The sequence below is a fragment of the Oncorhynchus tshawytscha genome, linkage group LG06, assembly GCF_018296145.1.
Source record: "Oncorhynchus tshawytscha isolate Ot180627B linkage group LG06, Otsh_v2.0, whole genome shotgun sequence".
Classification (NCBI taxonomy): Eukaryota; Metazoa; Chordata; class Actinopteri; order Salmoniformes; family Salmonidae; genus Oncorhynchus; species Oncorhynchus tshawytscha.
The window spans coordinates 24,877,742-24,902,479 of NC_056434.1; the positions used below are offsets into that span (position 1 = coordinate 24,877,742).

Sequence of the window (24,738 nt, forward strand, 5' to 3'; positions counted from 1 at the left end):
TTTACATACACCTTAGCCAAATACATTTAAACTCAGTTTATCACAATTCCTGACATTTAATCCTAGTAAAAAATCCCTGTTTTAGGTCAGTTAGGATCACCACTTTATTTTAAGAATGTGAAATGTCAGAATAACAGTAGAGACAATTATTTCTTTCAGCTTTTATTTCTTTCATCACATTCCCAATGGGTTAGAGGTTTACATACACTCAATTAGTATTTGGTAGCCTTCCACAAGCTTCCCACAATGAGTTGGGTGAATTTTGGCCCATTCCTCCTGACAGAGCTGGTGTAACGGAGTCAGGTTTGAAGGCCTCCTTGCTCGCACACAATTTTTCAGTTCTGCCCACAAATTTTCTATGGGATTGAGGTCAGGGCTTTGTGATGGCCACTCCAATACCTTGACTTTGTTGTCCTTAAGCCATTTTGCCACAAATGTAGAAGTATGCTTGGGGTCATTGTCCATTTGGAAGACCCATTTGCGACCAAGCTTTAACTTCCTGACTGATGTCTTAAGATGTTGCTTCAACATATCCACATAATGTATTGCCTCATGAAGCCATCTATTTTGTGAAGTGCACCAGCCTCTCATGCAGCAAAGCACCCCCACAACATGATGCTGCCACCCCCATGCTTCACGGTTGGGATGGTGTTCTTCGTCTTGCAAGCCTCCTCCATTTTCCTTCAAACATAACGATGGTCATTATGTCCAAACAGTTCTATTTTTGTTTCATCAGACCAGAGGACATTTCTCCAAAAAGTATGGTCTTTGTCCCCATGTGCAGTTGCAAACCATAGTCTGGCTTTTTTTATGGCGGTTTTGGAGCAGTGGCTTCTTCCTTGCTGAGCAGCCTTTCAGGTTATATCAATATAGGACTCGTTTTACTGTGGATATAGATACATTTGTAACTCTGTCCTCCAGCATCTTCACAAGGTCCTTTGCTGTTGTTCTGGGATTGATTTGCACTTTTCACACCAAAGTATTTTATTCTCTAGGAGACAGAACGCGTCTCCTTCCTGAGCGGTATGACGGCTGCGTGGTCCCAAGGTGTTTATATTTGCGTACTATTGTTTGTACAGATGAACGTGGTACCTTCAGGCGTTTGGAAATTGCTCCGAAGGATGAACCAATTTTTTCTGAGGTCTTGGCTGATTTCTTTTGATTTTCCCATGAAGTCAAGCAAAGAGGCACTGAGTTTGAAGGTAGGCCTTGAAATACATCCACAGGTACACCTCCAATTGACTCAAATGATGTCAATTAGACTATCAGAAGCTTCTAAAGCCATGACATAATTTTCGGGAATTTTCAAAGCTGTTTAAAGGCACAGTCAACTTACTGTAGGTAAACATCTGACCTAATGGAATTGTGATACAGTGAATTATAAATTAAATAATCTGTCTGTAAACAATTGTTGGAAAAATGACTTGTGTCATGCACAAAGTAGATGTCCTAACTGACTTGCCAAAACTATAGTTTGTTAACAAGAAATTTGTGGAGTGGTTGAAAAATGAGTTTTAATGACTTCAACCTAAGTGTATGTCAACTTCCGACTTCAACTGTATATAACTGCCTTAATGTTGCTGGACTGCAGGAAGCTGCCTTAGCAGCAGCTAATGGGGATCCTTAATATATACAAATTCAAAATTGGAGAATTAGTACTATAATGAATTTGCATAACAGGGGATACAGTACCTTTATAAGAAACGTGAGGTTCAGGTGAGTTACATTAGTGAACCCGGACACAGAAATTGCGGAAATGGTGTGTGTGCCAGCCTGCCAGGAACTGTGTCTCCTCAGCTTGACTGCCAAGGACATTCTTACAGTGAGAGAGATGCTCGGATACTGTGATGCTATGCTCTGTTTAATCTTGGCTCATCACGTGACAGTTACCAACACTAACTGAAACCCACAGCCAGCAAAGTGTCATGCACAAAGTAGATTTCCTAACCGTCTTGCCAAAACTATAGTTTGCTATCCATGAAATTGCAATCCATGAAATGGCTATTAATGTGTATGCTTGTGTGTGTATATATGTGTGTATATTCAGTGCATTCGGAAAGTATTCAGACCCCTTCCCTTTTTCCACATTTTATTACGTTACAGTCTTATTCTAAAATTGATTAAATCCATTTTTCCCTCATCAATCTACACACAATACCCAGTAGTGACAAAGCGATAACAGGTTTCTAGAAAATACATGCTAATTTATACATTTTGCTATGAGACTCAAAATTGAGCTTGGGTGCATTCTGTTTCCTTTTATCATTCTTGAGATGTTTTTACAACTTGATTTGAGTCCACCTTTGATAAATTCAATTGATTGGATATGCTTTGGAAAGGCACACACCTGTCTATGTAAGGTCCCACAGTTCACAGTGCATGTCAGCGCAAAAACCAAGCCATGAGGTCGAAGGAATTGTCCATAGAGCTCTGGGACAGAATTATGTTGAGGCAAATGTCTGGGGAAAGGTACCAAAACATTTCTGCAGTATTGAAGGTCCCCAAGAACACAGTGGCCTCCATCATTCTTGGAATCAATTTGGAACCATCTAGCGTAAAGGGTCTGAATAGTTACATGTATGTAAATGTGATATTAGCTAACATTTCTAAAATCTGCTTTTGCTTTGTCATGATGTAATATTGTGTGTAGATTGATGAGGGGGGAAAACGATGTAATCCATTTTAGAATAAGGCTGTAATGTAACAAAATGTGGAAAAAGTGAAGGGGTCTGAATATGTTACAAATGCACTGTATGTATATATACAGTACCAGTCAAAAATTTGGACACACCTACTCATTCTAGTTTATTTTTTATTTTTACTCTTTACTACATTGTAGAATAATAGTGCAGGCATCAAAAGTAGCCACCCACAGCTTTGCACACGCTTGACATTCTCTCAACCGGCTTCACTTGGAATGCTTTTCCAACCGTCTTGAAGGAGTTCCCACATATGCTGAGCACTTGTTGGCTGCTTTTCCTTCACTCTGCAGTCCAACTCATCCCAAACCATCTCAATTGGGTTGAGGTTGGGTGATTGTGGTGGCCAGGTCATCTGATGCAGCACTCCATCACTCTCCTTCTTGGTCAAATAGCCCTTACGCAGCCTGGAGGTGTGTTGGGTCATTGTCCTGTTGAAAAACAAATGATAGTCCCACTAAGCTCAAACCAGATGGGATGGTGTATCGTTGCAGAATGCTGTGATAGCCATGCTGGTTAAGTGTTCCTTGAATTCTAAATGAATCACTGACAGTGTCACCAGCAAAGCACCACCACATCATCACACCTCCTCCTCCTCCACGCTTCAAGGTGGGAACCACACATAGCGGAGATCATCCATTCACCTACTCTGCGTCTTGGCCCAATCAAGTCTCTTCTTCTTATTGGTGTCCTTTAGTGGTGGTTTCTTTGCAGCAATTCAACTATGAAGGCCTGATTCACACAGTCTCCTCTGAACAGTTGATGTTGAGATGTGTCTGTTACTGTGTTATTTCATAGTTTTGATGTCTACATTATTATTCTACAATGTAGAAAATAGTACAAATAAAGAAATGCCCTCGAATTAGTAGGTGTGTCCAAACCTTTGACTGGTACTGTTTATATATATATAAATGATGTGTGTGTTATATGGTAATTGGTAACTTGTTGTTCAGGGTATAACTTGAGTAGTGTGTTTGATTACAGCATGTATTGATTGTGTGTCAGAGCTTGCTGCAGTTTCTTTCTTTCCCTCACTCTACCAGCCTGTGTTGGACCTGAAGGCTGTCGGCAGCACCGGGAGAGGAGGGGTGGGTAAGTAAATAAGCCCATAAAGGATGCTTTGAGCCAGGCAGTGTGGAGGAGAGAAGAGGGGGTCTGTCTGAACAGTCCTGAGTCTTGTTGGAAGCTGGCTGCACTGCAGTGAGCTGGGACAGGGAGGGGGAGAGGACAGGAGAGGAGGGTGAGCTAGTGAGAGAGTAGAGGGATCTTGAAGAGGAAAAGCAACGTCAGTTTGGGCAGCTATGCACCGAGCCAGGACAGTGTGACAGAGGAGAGGGGAGCAGGGATTTGGGCTGTGCTGCAGAGGGATGCAGAGAGGAGCTGCCACTGCAGTAGGAGAGAAAGACTGAGACAGAGAGGGGGACTGAAGGACGGGTACCAGCCAGGAGGCTACAGAGATCCATTCTTAGACATCCAACCTCTACCACATCGTGGCCTGGCTGCTTGCCCATGGGAGAGACCTGTGAGCAGGCATGGACTCCAGACCAGATGGGCAAGATACTGCCAGGACCAGGGATGGGATCAGATCATCTGCTATCCTCCTGTACATTTCTCCCTGCCTAACACCCTCAATTGCTGGCTGAGATACTGGGATTTGAGGGCCTTCATGCCCCAGGACAGTCCGGGTAGATAGAGGAGAGGGAGAGGAGGTGGGTCAGGGGAGACAGAGGATAAGGAGGAGGCAGTAGCTGTAGTTTTTTGATGAGGGCCTCCTAAATTAAGTGAGTTGGAATAAAGATGTAGTGTGAGTGGGACGCAGAACAAGGAGTGAGCTGTGCTGCAGAGTGTGGTGGAGTGGAGTGGGGCAGACCGGGAGCTGGGTGGACTGACGGACACACTGCCTGAGCTGCAAGGGTAACTCCAGAGGAGAGACGGAGCCCGAGTTGTACTCTGGGTCAGGAAGGTACGGGACAATATATACTGTGTTTTATATGTGTATGTGTGCGAGAGAACATAAAATCATTCTAAAGGATGTCTTGTGTGTAGTGTTATGTGGAGCAAATTCGTTTCCTCTCTGTGCCAATGGCCAAAACAGGATATTGGTAGTAACATTTGCCTAAAACAAACCTTCTCAGAATATTTTCATGGTTATTATATGTGAGTAGTAGAAATAGAGGGAGTATGTGGTGGGGTGAGAGTAAATTACATTCTGTTCATGGATAGATGAATGTGTCTATGTGAGTGTTGTGTGTCGGCTTGTGTCAGGTTAGTATGTTAAGTGTGTGGTATAGGCTTCTGTATTTCATGGCAGAGCTCAGTGGTTGGTTCCCTGAGGCTGGTGCAATGTTAGAAAGACAGACCGACAGGAACTAACGCCTCAGAATTCCATTTGAAGACGTGACCTGTGCAAGGAAAACGTTGCCTGTTTGACGTTCCATTGGATCACTGGTTGACTCCAAATTTGAAGGCCCTGTTGGGTTTTGTCAGCAGACTAAAACAGGCCTTAAGGGAAGTGGTGCTACTCTAGCTGCTCATACATTCTATTTGACTAACAGTCAGCCCCAGAGTGTACAGTTACCAGCAACCTCAGTCTGCCAGAGAAGGGCTTTAGCTCTGCAACCACACACCTCTTTGTATTGGGGAACGAGAAAGATGGTCGGGCTGTTTTTCATGATACGAGCTAGGCCCCTTTGTTCCAGTGAAGATACGTTTTTTTATTTTACCCCTTTTTCTCCCTAATTTCGTGGTATCTAAATGGTAGTTACAGTCTTGTCCTATCGCTGCAACTCCCGTATGGACTCGGGAGAGGTGAAGGTCGAGACCCGTGCGTCCTCTGAAACACAACCTCGCCAAGCCGCACTGCTTCTTGACACAATGCTCGCTTAACCTGGAAGCCAGCCGCACCAATGTGTCAGAGGATACAACGTACAACTGGCGACCATGTCAGTGTGCATGCACCCGGTCCGGAGGAGTCGCTAGAGCGCCATGTGAAAAGGACAACCCAGCCGGCCAAACCCTCTCCTAACCCAGACGTCGCTGGGCCAATTGTGCGCCGCCTCATTGGTCTCCCAGTCACGGCCGGCTGCAACACAGCCTGGGATTGAACCAGGATTTATTGTGACGCAGCTAGCACCGAGATGCAGTGCCTTAGACCGATACGCCACTCTGGAGGCCCGTGAAGAGAAAGCTTAACGCTACAGCATACAATGACATTCTAGACGATTCTGTGCTTCCAACTTTGTGGCAACAGTTTGGGGAAGGCCCTTTCCTGTTTCAGCATGACAATGCCCCTGTGCACAAAGCCCACACAGAAGGTCCACACAGAAGATTTGTTGAGATGGGTGTGAAAGAACTTGACTGGTCTGTACAGAGCCCTGACCTCAACCCCATCGAACACCTTTGGGTGTTCCTAATGCTCTTGTGGCTGAATGGAAGAAAGTCCCCACAGCAATGTTCCAACATCTAGTGGAAAGCCCTCCCAGAAGAGTGGAGGCTGTTATAACAGCAAAGGGGGGACCAACTCTGTATTAATGCCAATGATTTTGGAATGAGATTTTCTACGAGTAGGTGTCCACATACCTTTGGTCATGTAGTATATGTTGTGAGATTGAAAGAGAGCCCTCTAGTGGGGAGTAGATGTGAATTGTTATACTGAAGATTACATAATATAATATTCTTAGTCCTGGTGACAATGTTTATATAGACATACTGTAAGCAGCTGATTCTTTTTTGCATGGGAAGCAGAAAGATCTCTGGCCCACTGAGTTTATCATTGTAATTTGCAGACACTGTGCCCTGGCTCCAGAGCTTTGATTCACAGGCTTGGTGGAAAACTATGACTCTTTAAAGAAAGGCTGTGGAAGTTACAGTTAGATTGATAAATTATCAAGTTTAAACCCAGCCAGCAGGAGACTCCACACACTTGCCCCATCGCTCTCTCCCTTCACACGGTCATCCACTCCCTCTCCTTTCCTCTTTGGTTTCTCACCCCTCCCTTCCTCCCTCCTTCCCTTCTTCTGTAGTCACTGTAAAAGTGCCTGTCCCACAGCCAAAATGCTCATTCAGTCTGCACCAGCCTGCCATTACACCTGAGAATACAGTCCATTCAGTCTGCTGGAGGGAGGCATTACACCTGAGAATACCTGCCTGGGACCCACCTGGGAATAGCTACCTGTGCCTGAGCTTGGATCTCGCCTGAAAATACCTGCCAGCCTTTCCTCTGTGAATGCTGACCTGCAGCTCGCCCGAGAGCCGCTGAATTGCAAAGCAGATTCTTAATGTGAATGGGAAATCCAAGCCAGAGGAGATACATGTACTACACCAGGATATGTATGTTTAAGTAGCAGGGACAAAGCCTTGATCATGAGATGATACCCTAATCCTCCAGGTGTGAGCCAGCTATCACCTCTACCACCACAGTGAGTACTGGGCTTTGACCATTAACTACCATGGAGACTACAGTATTGTTCAGATATAGCCTTAAGTGGTGATGAAGGGTTACAGTCTGTGTTGGTTAGTGCATTGTATAGTAGTGGAATGGTCTCTCTCTCTCTCTCTTTCTTTTTGGGGGAGATGTTAATTAGAGGGTTTAGTGCTGAAAGGAATGGTGGTTATAGAATTGATTTTGTGATTGTTTTGTCGATGTGACATTTCAGAGGCTAGAATTCTATGGGTTTCTGCATCAGTGATCAGTGACACTGTTCATCTTCATGATGCCTTAAAAACAGCAACAACTAACGTTACTCTTCGTTTTATTTATTTATTGTTTATACATTGGCTGTGCAGTTCAACTTGGAAGTCCTAGTTTCTACCTGAAACATGATATTTAGTCCATAGAGTTTGACATGGAGCCCCCTCTCTATTATTTTCTAATCCTGGCTGCTAACAGCCCCCCAATGAATGTGGCTCTCTAATTAGGGTCAAACAGACCCTGTCCCTGTCTGTCTGCTTGCCTGTCATCTTCTCTATGCCCAGGGGGCATTTAGAGCATGCTGGCTGCCTCGCCCCTCATATTGCCCCCCATGGTCCATGGATCGTAGACTGGCCTTCAGAGGGGAATGTGTTGTCAGTCGACACTGAATTAATCTGCACTCACTTTCCAAAAACAATTCTAGATACAATACCATGCATGGTGGAATACATTTGGAATAATGTGATATCCTGGAAATTGAGTTTGGGTAGTGTACTACTTATTCTGGTGGAGTACCATATTTACCCTAATTACAAGTTGCTTAAATAAAATAAAATCTACATGTTATTCGTCACATACACAGTTTACAGTAGGTATAAAAGGTGCAGTGAAATGCTTATGTGCTATCTCCCTCAATACAGTACATTAATCAATATAAATAACCATAAAAGAGTCAAAAATAACAAGTATTAGGAGAGGTAGTATGCATAGTAATGATGGACTTTATTTACACTGTATTTACAAATATAAAGTGGGTAGTGACTTGGTCACGCAGTAGAATAAATAATATATACACCAGTGTATTATTACATTGAAAGCGGGTCTCATAGAAACATGATGAGTGAATGTACTGTATGTGTGACAGTGCCAGGATGTAAATCCACTTGGTGAGTAGTTATTTACATTTCTGCCAGTGTTTTCCAAAGAAGTGTATGTTATGATATGAGGGCTGTGAATGAGGGCCGTCTTTCTCCAGCCGAACCGAGAGGGGTGCACAGGGAGGTAATTTAATCAATGAAAGGGGGGCAATTGTTCTCCAGTCTGGCCACTCCTGAGTGTCTGCCAAGCCCTGCCTCGCCTTTAATTAACGTCATTAACCTGGGAGGAGAGAGAGAGTCTGACTGAGTCTGAAGACTGCTGGAGATGCCAGACAGAAGTTACTCTAGCCAGTTGTTTCTGTCTGTCAGGAAAATGAAGGCCAACTGATGAACTAGGCATCATTTCCAGAGATTGTTTAAAGGTTGTAAACGGCTATGCTGTTTCTCCGTGTTTATTCTGCATTTTTTAGGTGAGGTCTTTCACATTCTTTCATTTGGAAAAATGTGGGTATTGCTTGAATCTTAATCTTTACTTTTCGACGTAGCCAAAAATCCCATTATTTAGTGTTATGAAGAGTGGATAGCCTAGTTAGTGTAGGTTTCAGAAGAGTACTGGTCGTTAAGGGTGTGACAGAAAAGACAGGAAATTACAATTACATTCACTGAAATAAGGGAGCAAATAAACATGTCTAATATGTAAACCTGTGAACTCATCATCTGCCTGTAGTTCCTAGGAGCTTATCAGGGCAAGCCTGTGTGAGCTATTCCCGGGTGTTCTCTATCACTGTATAGACAACTACTGATGTGGGCAATATAAAATAGATTCACCACTAAACAAACCCAACCACATGTATTTATACATTCAAGGCCTGGCTAAAAATGGTATTTGATGAATGCATATAAGGCATCTCAAAGTGTATTACCTGCTTTGGATTTTCTTAAACACATGTGGTTTCTTGTCTGCCTCCATCCAAACCCAGCCTGAGGTCTGTCTGTCCTCCAACATTTCTGTCTGTCCCCATTCTGACTCCTTCCCCTCTCCTTTCCCCCTCAGATGCCCTCTCGCTGTAGGACTGTGCTGCATATCGTAACCACCACCCTCTTCGCCACGGTGGTCCTGTTTGGGATCCTGCTGGCCTATGTGACTGGCTATCAGTTTATCCACACAGAGCAGCACCACCTGTCCTTCGGCCTGTACGGAGCCATCCTGTCCCTGCATCTTTTCCTCCAGAGCCTGTTTGCCTTCCTGGAGCACAGACACATGCGCAGCCCTGCCCGGCCCCAGCACCTGCGGCGCTCTGTGGCCCTGTGCATCGCAGCCTACCAGGAGGACCCAGACTACCTGAGGAAGTGCCTCTGCAGCGTGCGCCGCATCTCCTTCCCCAGCCTGAAGGTGGTGCTGGTGGTGGACGGGAACAGACCGGAGGACCACTACATGATGGACATCTTCCAGGAGGTGATGGGTGGAGTGGACCAGGCTGGCAGCGTGGTGTGGAAGGGGAACTACCACAGTGACGGGGGTGGAGGGGTGGGCAGAGGGGGGACTGGAGCAGCGTCCCTGCATGCGCAGGAGGCTGCATGTGTGGCCAGGCTAGTGAGAGGCTGTCGCTACTCCTGTATCATGCAGGAGTGGGGAGGGAAGAGAGAGGTGATGTACACAGCCTTCAAAGCCCTGGGAGACTCTGTGGACTATATGCAGGTAAGTCTCTTTGTGTTTAAATTTTGCATCTCTCAACGGGTCCTCTGTTCTCCTTGATATAAATAGGTAACCTCATCTCCTTGTGACTGAGTCTCCACAGACTTTGGCACAAGGCCTTGTATCGATGCTCTTCCATTACAGAGCAATATCTCAAAGTTGCGAACCCACACACACACACACACACACGCGCGCGCGTGCACACACACATTACTCAAAGGCCAGTCACAAGCAGCATTTCCCCCCCTCCCAAGTGAGTACTCTTTTATACACTCTCAAGTGTTACATATTATAGCAACTGATTGAAATGTCTGCATTTCTCCTGGGCTTGCATACTGTATACATAGAGCAATAATACATTATATTACTGCATTGCCAGGGTCAAAGTTCAGTTGTTCAGCTGGATCTCTTCTGTATACTTCTTGAACACCAGTGTGCTGTCAGAAGTCTCTAATATCTTTCAGCTAACTTGAGTGGCACCTGATGAAACACAGGGGACCTGAATCACCTGCTGTGTCCCTAAGCCTTCATTCTTGGGTCTTTTGCAATCATTTATAAACACTTAACCACTCATTTATTAATGTAGACCACATCAGTGTTTATTGCACACATATCATCCCTACAGCAATCGTAGTAAGATCAATAGCTGATTTTGTGATGGGATAAGCAAATTAGATTAATCCACTGTCAAAGCCAATCCCATTACCACCAACTTGGCTCCATGTCAGTTATATTATAAGGATGGAAATAATACACCTGTGTATGTGTGGCTTTGCAGGTGTGTGATTCAGACACAGTTCTGGATCCAGCGTGCACCATAGAGATGCTGAAGATTCTAGAAGAGGATGCAAAGGTGGGCGGAGTAGGTGGAGATGTTCAGGTGAGAGACTTCTTTCTCTAAGAAGACCCTTCACATTGTTGTTATTGTCATCCTTTCTAAATGTATTTACTAGTTCTACTGAATCACCAGTAACAGTTTCTCCTCACTTGTCTCTGTTTCCCTTCAGATCCTGAATAAGTATGACTCGTGGATCTCCTTCCTGAGCAGTGTTCGTTACTGGATGGCCTTCAACGTGGAGCGGGCCTGCCAGTCCTACTTTGGCTGTGTGCAGTGTATCAGTGGTCCCCTGGGCATGTACCGCAACTCCCTGCTGCAGCAGTTCCTAGAGCCCTGGTATCACCAGACCTTCCTGGGCAGCAAGTGCAGCTTTGGCGACGACCGCCACCTCACCAACCGCGTGCTGAGCTTCGGTTACAAGACCAAGTTCACGGCCCGCTCCAAGTGCCAGACTGAAACGCCAACGCGCTACCTCCGCTGGCTCAACCAGCAGACCCGTTGGAGCAAGTCCTACTTCAGAGAGTGGCTATACAACGCCCTCTGGTTCCACAAGCACAGCCTTTGGATGACATACGAGTCTGTGGTGACGGGTTTCTTCCCCTTCTTCCTTGTTGCCACAGTGATCCACCTGTTCTACCGCGGGCGCCTGTGGAACATCCTTCTCTTCCTGTTGACAGTGCAACTGGTTGGCATGGTGAAGGCCACCTACGCCTGCTTCCTGAGGGGCAGTCTGGTCATGATCTTCATGTCTCTCTACTCCCTCCTCTACATGTCCAGCCTGCTACCAGCCAAGATCTTTGCCCTGCTCACTATCAATAAGGCTGGCTGGGGCACGTCAGGGCGGAGGAAGATTGTGGTGAACTTCATAGGGGCGGTGCCCGTCACAGTGTGGGGGGCTGTGCTGCTGGGTGGGGTTGCCTACACCATCTACTGTGAGACCCAGGAGCCCTTCAGTGAAACCGAGAAAGCGCTTCTCATCGCTGGGGTCATCCTGTACGCCTGCTACTGGCTCATTCTGCTGGTTCTCTACCTGGCTATAGTGGCCAAGCGCTGCAACAAGAGGGAGGAGCAGTATCACCTGCCGTACGCAGAGGCATAAGACATGGATCCTTGTTCAGTCCCTTGTGTGCTGCTAGAACAACTGAGCCAGTCTGTGGCCCCACCACTCTGTCTCCATGGTGCTAAACCTCTGGGACCTATGGGGCATGAATGTGTTGTAGAATGACAATGGACGGACAGTTCTCACATTAACCTGGGAGACTTGGTTAAGTAGGTTACAAACCTTTTCTACAGTACAGAGTCCTCTACCAGTGGCCATGGTGCTTACCATGGATATAAAGCACATTATCACACAGCCCGTTTGGCCATGGTGGGACAAGGTGTGGTCAGGATATACCAGAGATCATAAGAGTTATGACACGGTGTGTGTCAGTATGAAGCAATGTTGATATGTTACTTGATGCACTGAGCTGAGGGCCTTCTCTGCCTCAATCAGGAGACACAATGATCTACAGTTGTATTTTTGTAATACAAAAATTGATAGACAATCTAACATTTATACAAACATAACTTACAAATACATTTGGTGCTGATGAACAGGCCCAGGGTAAACTTTTAGCTCGTAAGCTAATGGCTTGCAAGAGTATTGACACTCAATTGAATGAGTCAGTGTGTTTCAGTGGACATTTTGTTCTATGGGTACCAAATTGTATTCACATTATACTGCAGTGTTCATTATAGGATGTACTTTTCCAAGTGAGGATAATCCCACATTAATTCCATCATGTAGACTATGACCAAAGAGCACTTGTTTTTTGACATGTCGTACCATTAATTCAATACAAGTACTAACTCCATTGCTGTTATTAGTTGTAAATCCATGAGAAAAAATAAAAACATGATCCCATTTTATCAAGGTCAGGTGGTATTAGTGTAGGTGCTACCATGTCTAAGTTGACATGTGTTTTTTGTTGTTGGAGAATGGAGATAACGTCGTGGAAGTTTCCACTTGTGTGCTATTTAAGTTGTGTTCATATTATTTTATTAAATGAGGATTGCATAACTTGAAACTTGAACGTGCAAACAAGACACATAAAACAATGTTTGTTTACAGACTTGCTCAGCCTCTATCTACCAATGGTGCAGTAGGTCAATTTGATGGTACAGTACATTTCCAGAGGTGATATAGATGTTCAAGTACAAACTTTGTGGGCCACCAGGAATATGTTTTCAGTGTTGTCTTGGCAATGACTTAGAGTTTGCTGTTGTTGGGGCTCATCATTATTCATCTGTCTTAACATGTAGATGAGGCCTACCTTTCCCTTTTCAACTCCTGAGGGTGTATGTCAGGTGACTGTGTAATAAGACTATGCACATGTATGATGTGTGTAAACTAGCAGCACCATATCAGCAAGTAAAATTATGAGTATGTGTACATTTATTTGGCGAATAAAGGTGATTTTGATTCTTCGGATTTTGACATATTTGGATTATGTGAAGAAATGAGAGGCAAGGACACCATAGAGACGACTGTGACAGTGTTGTCTGACATTCGTTTGTGTGGTGTGGAGATGTCAAATACAATCTTTGTTATAGCCTATCTATCAGGCTGAACATCTGCTTTTAGTCTACAATATTGTCAGCAATTTTTGATTTCCTTGATACAGCCTGCCACTGTTTGACAACAAATCAATCGGTCTCATAATGCTGAGTGACTATAGATGTTCAGCCATATGATGTAAGCATATTTGACATGAAAAAACCCAGTCTTATAATTGTTTTGAATATAATTATGTAACTATTCAATACGTCTGTGACTGAAAATGTATGCCTTTTCTAAGGTGTCTCAATGCCGCAGAACAACTGTTGAGCCTATCGAACAAACCATGGTATCTCAGCTCATACAACATTCAATGTTACATAAAGGCAATGTTTCACAGTATATTGCAAAGTAATATATTTTGTGTATTGTATATATTCAAAGATATTTTGAAGATGTACAAGAATTATGGGTTTAAGAATAGACCTATATTTAAAAGGAACTATGGGATTTGTACATTTCCTGAAACAAGTGTTTTATATTATTTTTACAATGTGATGTAGTTAGCACAATGATCTGTTATTCAGTGTAGTTTGGTCTCTAGTGTTCAACATTGCCACACTTGTCTTTTTGTAGTTTCATGGATGAGAAATCCCTCATATCACCATTATCCCTATTATGATTTAGGGATGATGCTTCATGTAGATTTAGAACAGGCAGTTATAACTGTCATGTAAAAGTAGTAAACCAAGATAGCATTTCTAATACAGTAGTAGGGTACAAAAAAAATCAGAATCATGCACCAGCATATGGCTATTGAAACATAAAATACACATTTTATTGGTATGTAATAGCTGAAAATGAAGTATTGTAACCACCTATGTATTTCATTATGTTTAAATATAGAAGGCAAGACATGTTGTTGGAAAAAGGTTTTGTATTTCAAATCAAAACAGTTATTTTTCCGACTTGTACAGCAGTTGAAAAAAAATGTATTTTTTATCTGAATAAAAAAATATTCTCATTCGACTGTTGTGATTTCTTCCCCATCTGAAAGTAATCACTGTACAAATGTCATGTCAAGACATTACTAAATCATGTCATCTGATAAGTGCAATAATAAAGATATTTTAATAATACACCACAGCATTAAGCAAATTCCAGCAAATTCCAGCACTCAAGCCAGAGGAGTCTGTCCCAAGTACAGTCTTGCAATGGGTGCTCCATACTTGTGGGTCTGGCGTCATTAAGAGTGCGGCATGTCCTTTGCTCCCATAGAGGTGACCAGGGTCAAGGTCGTTAGGCACAAAACGGGAGAAAACAGACTGCAACAGGCACAAAACAGAAGAAAACAGACTGCAACAGGGACTATCTGAACTTGTCCATTTTTTTCCAGTTAAAGGTGTTTTGCGACAGTGAGCCCTATAATGCATATGACCAAGCACTTCACTACACTTTCTTGGGCACATTAGTGATGATGGGCTTTGGGCGAGTATTGAAGATGAGCTTCTTGATGAGGGCGGAAATAAGAGTAGGTGGTGGGGTTCTGCTGGTTGATTTCCATGGGAACCTTCTCCCCCTGTGGGAGGCCAGAGTGTTTCATCAGGACAGCGAAGGGCTTCTCCAGTTTGACCACCTTCCCATAGAGGATGTGGTATCCCACAATGAGCACAGGTACACCCTGGGGAGGGGGCACAGGTGAGTACAGTAAAAACAAGACACAACATCTCTGAGTGGAAAGAGGTAACAGAAGAGTGTACTAGCACTGCATTATAGTGCCATGTTGTAAAGTGCCTCTTTGGTGTAGAGCAGATCTCCCATCAGGTTCCCAGCCAATCCAGAGTTCTACCTGGACATCATCTCCCCCTGGAGTTCAACCAGCAGCCACTCAGTAGGACCAGGTCCATCCACACTGGACAGGGATGGATAGGGGAGTAGAAACAGATGTTCTCACCAAATACATAGACATCAAACATTGTCACTAAGCATGATGAAATTCATCTTTCATACACTACAGCTGACTGATTGCGAGTGTCAATGCTGTCAGTCTCTCAACATATCGAACTCTGTTTATAACCATCTGACAAAATGAAATAGTTAGCTAGCTAGGGAAGTTATACTATCCTGAATGTTTTCATACTCTGCGACGAGACAGAAAAAACTTATCTGAATTGACCATGTATAAGAATTCAGATGATTGAGAAGTCTTACCTTGAAGTTTTAACTATTTGAACCATTGTGCTGCTCGCAGAAAGGTAACTGAAACACTGACAGGGGAGGAGAAGAGAGATGCAACACAGGCAACAATGAAATATTGTTAGGTAAATATAATGACGCATTAACGCTAATTCTGTCACTGACAAGTCCTGTTTGTTTTAAGATGAAACATTGTTATGTAATTAATTTCATTATTCTTTTGGCCAAATTTCATATATACAAATGTCAATTTACAAACAAAAAACACATTTTCTTACCCTAGAAAAAGAAATTGAACTGTATTTTAAGACAATTAAATACTCTACTAACAAAAAAGCTGTTCGAAATATAAGTGTATGTAAGTTATGTCCTTTAAGGTCCTTGTGTAATTGTAATGTGATATTGTAGCCCCTAGGTCGATTGTCCATTGTATATAATCTATATATACTTGTGTTCCCTCATGTACCTTCTGTATTGATTTGTTGTTAATAAAATAAAATAAAATTAAAAATCCTGTTTGTTTTCATGTTTTTCCCGCCACGAAGATGTACCACCTTCATCCGGCGCACATTTGCGTCACTTGCATGTAGTGGTTTTCGTTTCCAGTTCAAAGGTGTCCAACGTGGTGTCTGCTGTAATTCGACGTGTGAACATAGGAATTAATGTTTGGTAAAAGTGAAGAAAATACTAAAGAAAGGGACGATAAAAGTAAGCGTTTTCTTTAACTGTTTGTATGTGCATTGTACATTGTTACATGTCAACAATATAATGATTTGCGCATAGGCAAGCGGTGTTCTTTCAGTGTCAAACGAGCAGCTAGTTTACCAGCCAAATTTTGTGCTAGCTAACGTAACGTTAGCTATCCAAGTAACGTAGCTAGTTAGTTAGCTAACTAACGAGAACTAATTAGCGTGCTATTTTTTTTAGTTGCTAAGATAGCCATTTTGTTGCTTACATGTTTCAAATTATGACTTGCATCACATTATGACAGTTTAGTCGGTAGTTAAACGGCACGAGGCTAGCTAACTCCATAACAATAATGACTTCCATGCAAAACTCTTAATCCTCTTAATTTTAGCATCTAACTGTTTTCTTAGATTAGCGACAATGGGGGAGTTTAAAGTGCACCGGGTTCGATTTTTCGACTACATGCCAACTGCCATCAGAGCTATGGCATTCAATGCCCACACAGAGAGATTGGCCCTGGGACGAATGGATGGGAGTGTGGAGATTTTCAACTTCGCAGACCGCTATTTCCAGGAAAAGGTTAGTAACTCGTTTTAAACATGTATGGCCTATTCAGAATGAAAATAAACATTATGCTTGATCCTTAGTCTACATTATAGCACACTTAAAAGGCTTTACACCTACCTCCTTAGGACATTGTTGATGCTTATTGTCGATTAACATTGTCGACAGAAATACACCCACGGTTGGTTGTCACACTTGCCATTAATTAACACTTGTTTTGGAATCTGCAGGTTATTCCAGGGAAGGACTCCCGGTCAATCGAGGCCCTGTGTTGGGTTGGAGGACGCCTGTTCAGTGCTGGCCTAAATGGAGAGATCACAGAATATGATCTGGAAACCCTGAGACCCAAGTACTCCCTGGAGGCATACGGGGGCCCCATTTGGACCATCACCAGCAATTCTCAGGGGGCACACTTAGCAGTCAGTCACATCTCTGTAATAGTGTCCTTTCAAACATATTGGAATTTGTGTTTTTCATGCTGACTTCAGATGGAATTTAATATTGTTTTTTTTTCTAATCATGTTAGATTGGATGTGAAGATGGGACAGTGAAGTTGTTTGAGGTGCTAGAAGAGAGCATTCAGTTTGAGCGCAATCTGGACAGACAGAAAGGTGAGTGGAACAGAGTATTGATTCACCTGTCTAAACATTACATTACAACCTTTCTTGATATGTTTTGTCATCCTTGCTGTCAATGGGGTTGCAGCTGTATTGACAACAAAGCTTAAACTGTGTAATCCTGTCTTTCAGGTCGCATCATATCCCTCTCCTGGCACCCCTCTGGCACACAGATTGCTGCTGGCATGATGGACATGATCCGTGTCTTTGATGTCCCGACAGGTAAGTTAAAAACAGCCATGTGAAAATATTGTCAGGCAGTTAGTATCCTAACCACAGTGCAATTTTGATAGGTTTTCAATTTTGGACTTGTTTGATCCTGACCTCCAGTGTTTGTTGTTTCAGGTCGTGCTGTACAGAGGCTCCTGGTGGACCGGGGCTTTGGAGGCTCTAAGAGTCGGGAGACTGTAGTCTGGAGTGTAGTCTTCCTGTCAGACTGTACTATCATCAGTGGTGACTCTGCTGGGAAGGTCCAAGTCTGGGACGGACACACCGGTACGCTCGTCAAAACACACCTGGTGACCAAGTGGGATGTGCTGGCACTGTCTGTCTCCAAGGTGAGAGGGTGTTCAATGTGATGGACACTTGCCCTTTACCAATATTTTATCCCTCCTTCCAGATTTTTGCCCTCTGTTTATTAGGAGGTGCTAGAGAATGTAGATGTCTCTTTGATTGTCTGAATCCATATGTTGCAGGTGAACATGATTTGTTTGACCCAACTAATGTGAATTCGTAGGCTTGACTAGAGTGGAGCTTCCTTGTAGACTGGTTTGTGTGTGATTGACAGGATGAGAGCAGCGTGGTGGTGGGGACGTCAGAGGGTACTGTGATCCAGTTCCAGTTCATTGCTCCTACTCTGCAGCAGCAGCAGGACAAGGAGTGGGTCAGAACCAGGACCTTCAAGAACCACACGCATGATGTCAGAGCCCTGGCTGAGATCGAGACCGCCATCGTCTCTGGAGGTCAGTGCTAATGTTCAAATGGATAAGGGGGAAATGCTACTGTAGTACAACAAATGCTGCTCTATATTGACTGCATTACTAATTCTGGATACATTCTCTCCTCAGGTATGGATACCCAGCTTGTAGTGAGACCCCTCTTGGAGAAGTTTGATGAGAGGTCACATGCTTCGGCACTTCGCAAGATCCAGTTTCCCCATGTGAGTACTAGTAGAAATTACTCTGGTATCAGAGCTGTTGCAAATAATGTTAATTGCATAGATTGTGAATAGTGAATTCAACAGAATGTTCATATTAACGTTGAACAGATTGTTATAGAATTGTAGAATTGCACAAAAAATCTTGATTTCATCCTGTTTGTACTGTTCTTTTCAGCGGAATCTAGTATTTTGTGCAAAGAAGGCAGGGCTGCTGCTCTTCCAGTTCCCTGGCCAGCTGGAGCTGTGGAGACTGGGAGAGAGTGATGGACATGGTGAGAATCTCACTCACATGGATGGAAAGAGGGAGATTGGAAAATACAGTCAATATCATGCACATTATTGTAGCAACTTTTCAAACAAAGGGGAATGATTATCACACTTGTTATAGGTATAGTTATTGTGTGCTTTATTTGACAACACATCTCTCTAACTTTCAGGGAAGCCAGGAGACAGCTTGCCTCTGAAGAGGAAACCTGAGAAACTCCTCCATCTCAAGAGAAAGGTAGGCATTTCTCCTGCATACAACTGTTTATCACCTCAGTCTGTAGAACTATCCAAAATCACCTCACCTTTGGGAGTTTCATTTTAACTGATCTAATGACAGTATGCATTGAATTTGAGTGGCATAGTCTGAGTTTATGTAATGCTGAAGAAACCCTCCAACTGTAGTTTTGTTTTTCTGTGATATTTGCCTTCAGGGTGAGGATCATATCTGCTGCAGTGCTCTGTCCTCCTGCGGAGGATGGCTAGCCTACTCCACCATGTCCAGTGTACGTCTCTACAGGCTGCAGACGGACAATAACGACATCAGTATAAGCAAGGTATAAACAAGTCTTGATTGTGGTCTCCATTATGTTAGATACACAATCAGCCTCCTCACCTACTTTATCATGTTTGCTAAAGTGGTTTGCTGATCTGCTACACAAATCCCATTTCATTGATTGACTAATTCATAAAATCCTGTTTAGTTGAATGTCATTTGAGCTTGTTGAATCTGAAAATAGATTGTGTGCTTTCACTCTCCCAAGGGACAGTCAAATTTATAATCATTCAGATTGTCCAGCTTTGATTGGGCAATAATTTTACTCTAATATTTAGACTAAGCATCCAGTAGATGGCACCATTTGTCAGTGCTTTAAAATATCAGTTTAAAATGCTAACATTGCTGGTTTAGCCCAGTCTTGTTCTCCTCGTACGTTGTTCAGTAAGATAAGTATAACAAATGTCTCTCCCCAGGTACCCAAGCTTCCAAAGATCCTGCGATCTGCACACCAGCTGTGTTTCTCTTCAGACTCCTCCAAACTGTTTGCTGCTTCCAGCCAATCATCAGTCCTCGTTATTGCCCTTAGCCAATCTGAGTGCAAGTATGTGCACACCCTCAAGCCTAAGTCAGGTCAGTGGATCATCAGCAATATTGGTTATCTGACCTGTCAACTGGCAAACTGCTTGCTGACACTGCAATGTTGATGTTCACTTAAAAACCAAAGCTTTGTGCTGGATAACCTAATCTCTGTTTTTGGTAACATGGCCTCACTTTGCTGTTTCCTTCTCTAGGATCCAGACAGCCCATTCACTTAATGACTAACAGTGTGGATGGGAAGTGGCTGGCGACAGCAAATAGTGACTGTGAGATCCACGTCTACAATGTACAGAAACTAAAGGTGATTGGGTTTTCCACTGATCCAGTCAAGCTCTACAGCTGTTCTGTAAGACTAAACGTAGCGTAATCTGTTTCCAATGACAGCCTGTTTCCATGACCCTGTTCTTGTGTTCCAGCTCCACTGTATAGTACCTGTGTATGGTTCCTGTCCCAGTGCCATGGGGATCCACCCCACCACCAACAACCTGACCATGGTGCACGCTGACCAACAGGTAAACACCATGCCATCTCTCATACTGCCACTGCAGATATTAGTATCTCTCAAGTATACTTTTAACAGGAGTAATCTTGTTGAAACTTGTGATTTCTGCTGTAGTTTTATGATTTAGTACTCTGACACGTGTAGATATGCTGACTGTTCTTTGGTTCATGTCTATAGATATTTGAGTACTCCATAGTGGAGAAGCAGTACACAGACTGGAGCCGAAAGCTTCAGAAGCAGGGGCTTCACAACTTGTGGTTGGACCGGGACACACCTGTCACCCATGTGACCTTCAACCCTAAAAATCCTGAACAGATCCTCTTGCACGACATGCACATGTTCTGCATCATCGACCAAAGTCTGGTAAGAAACCTGCATCTCTCCTACAGACATCCTTCTTTTTTGTTTTTCTTTAAAGTGTTTATCCATCAATGTCCTTGTCATAGTGGCCTTTAGCAGTCCTTCTCGGTTGAGCCTTTTCATCTATTTAAAGGAACAGTGTTGGTTAAGTGGCCTGTTATGGGTCATATTGACTATCATTAGAATACACCTGCTTTTACCGGCCTGTGAGGTTAACACTGTCACCCTCTTCCCTTTCAGCCCCTCCCTGACCAGAAGACCCAGTTCTACAATCAGATGACCCTCAGAAGCCTATCAGAGCAGGAGAGGCCCAGTCATCTCCATGCTTTCAAAATATGTAAAACCTTCCAGGTGAGTGTCTGTTTGGCCAGGTAGAACCCAAACTGGGACAATATCAGGATTCTGTTGGATATATTTTATATACAGTAGGATTGTAACAGTACACATTCGTACCAAACTGTTTGATGGGGGACCTTGGTTCAGTCTCTGTGAACCCAAATGAATACATACAAATAAAAACACTGCCTATTGTTTCAACAGAATAGCCTGAAACAATTTTTCAGCTCAGATTTACTTGAGGCATGGGTCTACAACAATAGCGTAGTAAATCTGAGCTGAAAAATTGTTTCAGGCTATTCTGTTGAAACAACGAGCCTATGCATAATCAAAATTATAATCTTAATTGGCATGTTTCAAACTGTCCTTTTGTGAGGTGCAGCCGGGAACTAATGTAGCTCTGTACGGTGGTGGGGGTGGTAAACCAGGAGGAAGATTCTCCAGTTTGGGAACATTTAGACTTCCTAGTCGATTACAAGGATGATTGACAGAGAGTTGTGGATAAAATGTTAACAGTATGTCTCCACGCTCAACAAGAATAGCCTATGCCGCTGCCAACACCTCAAATATGTTGACACATTTACATTGACATCGCCCCAGTCTTCCAGAGCAAAGAAACAACACATTGTCTCCCCTCTGCATTCAAGCAGTTGATTTTGACCGGTCCAAAGAAATTACAAGATCGATAGGTAGGCTATATTTAAGCAATAAGGCACGAGGGGTGTGGTATATGGCCAATATACCACGGATACAGCCCTTAGCCGTGGTATATTGGCCATATACCTCAAACCCCCGAGGTGCCTTATTGCTATTATAAACTGGTTACCAACGTAATTAGAGCAGTAAAAATACATGTTTTGTCATACTCGTGGTATACAGTCTGATATACCACAGCTGTCAGCCAATCATTATTCAGGGCTCGAACCACCCAGTTTATAATTATATATATTTTTTAGTCTTTGGTTTATAGCCACAGATATGTGCCTCTTCTCTGTGGTTAAGAATAGGGGTTTCAGCACCTTGTAAAAGTGCTGAAGCCACGTTACCAGCTTCCCCCTTGCACCAAATTCAGCAAACCAAAGCCAACGTTTTCAAGGAATTGGCCAATGCTGTGTTGTGCTTATCATTGAACGTCCATCACATTACTCTGGAGTTGGAGATGTACCGTGCTACAGACACGCCTCCTTTTATGAGAGTCACAAGAGCAAATCTGGCACTGAGAAGACGCAGTGTCATAGTGTGTTTGTAACCAAGTGGGAATTTACCACATACGACTGGGAAAAATCCACTTGGAACGGCTCTCCAACTGGTAATTATAAGTAGAGAAACTCGTTTATCATTATCCCACATGGTGACCTCTGATGTCTCGTACTAAGGAAATTGCCTCGTAACAGCATTTTCGGCTGTTAAATGCAACAACAATACACTATTTATAAAAGGCTATTTGTTTTTTGAACTCTTTAATTTGTTTACAAGCATGAAGCTGTACTTTTAGTTTATGGTTGATGCAGCTGGTTGGCCATTAGCCAATCTGTGTTTCTCAATGAGTTCAAATCACATGAATGCATCCAACTGGTATTTACGACTTCACAACTAGTAAATTCCCACCTGGTTGAAAATTAGGGGTCTACCGATTATGATTTTTTCGATGCCGATTATTGGAGGACCAAAATAGGCCGATACCGATTAATCGCACAATTTTTATATATATATTTGTAATAATGCCAATTACAACAATACTGAATGAACAATGAACACTTTTATTTTAACTTCATATAATACATCAATAAAATCTATTTAGTCTCAAATAAATAATGAAACATGTTCAATTTGGTTTAAATAATGCAAAAACAAAGTGTTGGAGAAAGTAAAAGTGCAATATGTGCTATGTAAAAAGCTACCGTTTCAGTTCCTTGCTCAGAACATATGAAAGCTGGTGGTCCCTTTTAACATGAGTCTTCAATATTCCCAGGTAAGAAGTTTTAGGTTGTAGTTATTATAGGACTATTTCTCTCTCTACCATTTGTATTTCATATAACTTAGACTTTTGGTTGTTCTAATAGGTACTTTAGTATTGCCAGCCTAATCTCGGGAGTTGATAGGCTTGAAGTCATAAACAGCGCAATGCTTGAAGCATTGCGAAGAGCTGCTGACAGACGCAATAAAGTGCTGTTACGAGCCTGCTGCTGCCTACCACCGCTCAGTCAGACTGCTCTATCAAATCATAGACTTAATATAATAACACACAGAAATATGAGCCTTAGGTCATTAATATGGTCAACCCCCGGAAACCATCATTTCGAAAACAAAACGTTTATTCTTTCAGTGAAATACGGAACCGTTCCGTATTTTATCTAACGGGTGGCATTCCTAAGTCTGAACATTGCTGTTACGTTGCACAACCTTCGATGTTATGTCATAATTACGCACAATTCTGGCTAATTAGTTCGCAACGAGTCAGGCGGCCCAAACTGTTGCATATACCCTGACTCTGCGTGCAATGAACACAAGAGAAGTGACACAATTTCCCCTGGTTAATATTGCCTGCTAACATGAATTTCTTAACTAAATATGCAGGTTAAAAATATATATATACTTCTGTGTATTGATTTTAAGAAAGGCATCGATGTTTATGGTTTGGTACACATTGGTGCAACGGCAGTGCTTTTTTCGCAAATGCGCTTGTTATATCACCTGTTTGGCGAAGTAGGCTGTGATTCAATGATAAATTAACAGGCACCGCATCGATTATGTGCAACGCCGGACAAGCTAGATTAACTAGTAATATCATCAATGTGTAGTTATCTAGTGATTATGTTAAGATTTATTTGTTTTTTATGAGATACGTTTAATGCTAGCTAGCACTTTACCTTGGCTCCTTGCTGCACTCGCATAACAAGTAGTCAGCCTGCCACGCAGTCTCCTCGTGGAGTGCAATGTAATCCACCACGATCGGTGTCCAAAAATGCTGATTACCGATTGTTATGAAAACGTGAAATCGGCCCTAATTAATCGGCCGTTCCGATTAATCGGTCGACCTCTATTACAAATGCTGCTTCAGAGTGGACACTTACAACACACCAGTCCTGTCACAACAGACAATACCAGGAACATTGTGAATGCAGAACAATGTGAATGGCATTTAATTTTCCTGCTGTACCGAAACCGAACCATGACACCAAAACCGCAATACGTACCGAACCGTGGGTTTGGTGAACCGTTAGACCCCTAATATACAATAATGAGATGTTTAGATTCTATAAATGTAATAATGGGTAAAATCAGTTTCTTTATCCTCTGATGTGTTTCCTGTGTAGGACTTGCTGTCTGTGAGTCTGCTGGATGACCAGTCTCTGGTGATGGTGGAGCGCCCCCTCCTGGCCATCACATGCCAGCTACCTGCTCCCGTCAGACAGAAAAAGTTTGCCACATAAACAATAGGGAGAGGTGTGTTTTTTTGTTTGTTTGTGGCTGCCCTTCGATTCTCTATCCTTCTCCCCGAAGTGGGCACACATTCATTGCATTTTAAAAGATTGCGACTGCTGTGACCAGTTGCACATTTCAGGAGCAGGGAAGGGAATTGGAGCACAGCCTGTCTCTACACCCCTGACCCATGCTTTGTAAAGACTATTTGATACAGTAATAAATAAAATATTTACTGTAATGTACAGACTTTT

The 24,738-nt window shown here is 43.0% G+C and overlaps 2 protein-coding genes and 1 pseudogene across 2 annotated transcripts; 2 read left to right on the forward strand and 1 right to left on the reverse strand.

The window, feature by feature from the left end:
• The first annotated feature begins 3,967 nt into the window (after positions 1–3,967).
• LOC112252314 (hyaluronan synthase 3-like) lies at positions 3,968–14,307 on the forward strand. Its single transcript, XM_024423433.2, has 4 exons — positions 3,968–4,662; positions 9,262–9,906; positions 10,682–10,783; positions 10,911–14,307. The coding sequence occupies exons 2-4, from the start codon at positions 9,262–9,264 to the stop codon at positions 11,838–11,840; spliced, it is 1,677 nt and encodes a 558-aa protein (XP_024279201.1). The 5' UTR covers positions 3,968–4,662; the 3' UTR covers positions 11,841–14,307.
• On the reverse strand, positions 14,275–16,054 carry LOC112252316 (annotated as a pseudogene).
• Positions 16,055–16,068: 14 nt separating this feature from the next.
• On the forward strand, positions 16,069–24,725 carry LOC112252313 (U3 small nucleolar RNA-associated protein 4 homolog). Its single transcript, XM_024423432.2, has 17 exons — positions 16,069–16,184; positions 16,574–16,742; positions 16,958–17,146; positions 17,254–17,338; positions 17,477–17,566; positions 17,690–17,901; positions 18,132–18,306; positions 18,412–18,503; positions 18,679–18,775; positions 18,941–19,005; positions 19,202–19,324; positions 19,740–19,896; positions 20,058–20,164; positions 20,280–20,375; positions 20,543–20,728; positions 20,966–21,076; positions 24,379–24,725. The coding sequence occupies exons 2-17, from the start codon at positions 16,584–16,586 to the stop codon at positions 24,493–24,495; spliced, it is 2,061 nt and encodes a 686-aa protein (XP_024279200.1). The 5' UTR covers positions 16,069–16,184; positions 16,574–16,583; the 3' UTR covers positions 24,496–24,725.
• The last annotated feature ends 13 nt before the right edge of the window (positions 24,726–24,738 follow it).

What these genes read in the sequence shown, in the direction of transcription:
- LOC112252314 (XM_024423433.2), top strand. Translation starts at nt 9,262, where the DNA reads ATGCCCTCTCGCTGTAGGACTGTGCTGCATATCGTAACCACCACCCTC. An exon ending in ACTCTGTGGACTATATGCAG is followed by an intron (nt 9,907 to 10,681) that starts GTAAGTCTCTTT and finishes GTGGCTTTGCAG; the next exon opens with GTGTGTGATTCAGACACAGT. An exon ending in GAGTAGGTGGAGATGTTCAG is followed by an intron (nt 10,784 to 10,910) that starts GTGAGAGACTTC and finishes GTTTCCCTTCAG; the next exon opens with ATCCTGAATAAGTATGACTC.
- LOC112252313 (XM_024423432.2), top strand. Translation starts at nt 16,584, where the DNA reads ATGGGGGAGTTTAAAGTGCACCGGGTTCGATTTTTCGACTACATGCCA. An exon ending in CAATCTGGACAGACAGAAAG is followed by an intron (nt 17,339 to 17,476) that starts GTGAGTGGAACA and finishes CCTGTCTTTCAG; the next exon opens with GTCGCATCATATCCCTCTCC. An exon ending in ACAATGTACAGAAACTAAAG is followed by an intron (nt 20,165 to 20,279) that starts GTGATTGGGTTT and finishes CTTGTGTTCCAG; the next exon opens with CTCCACTGTATAGTACCTGT.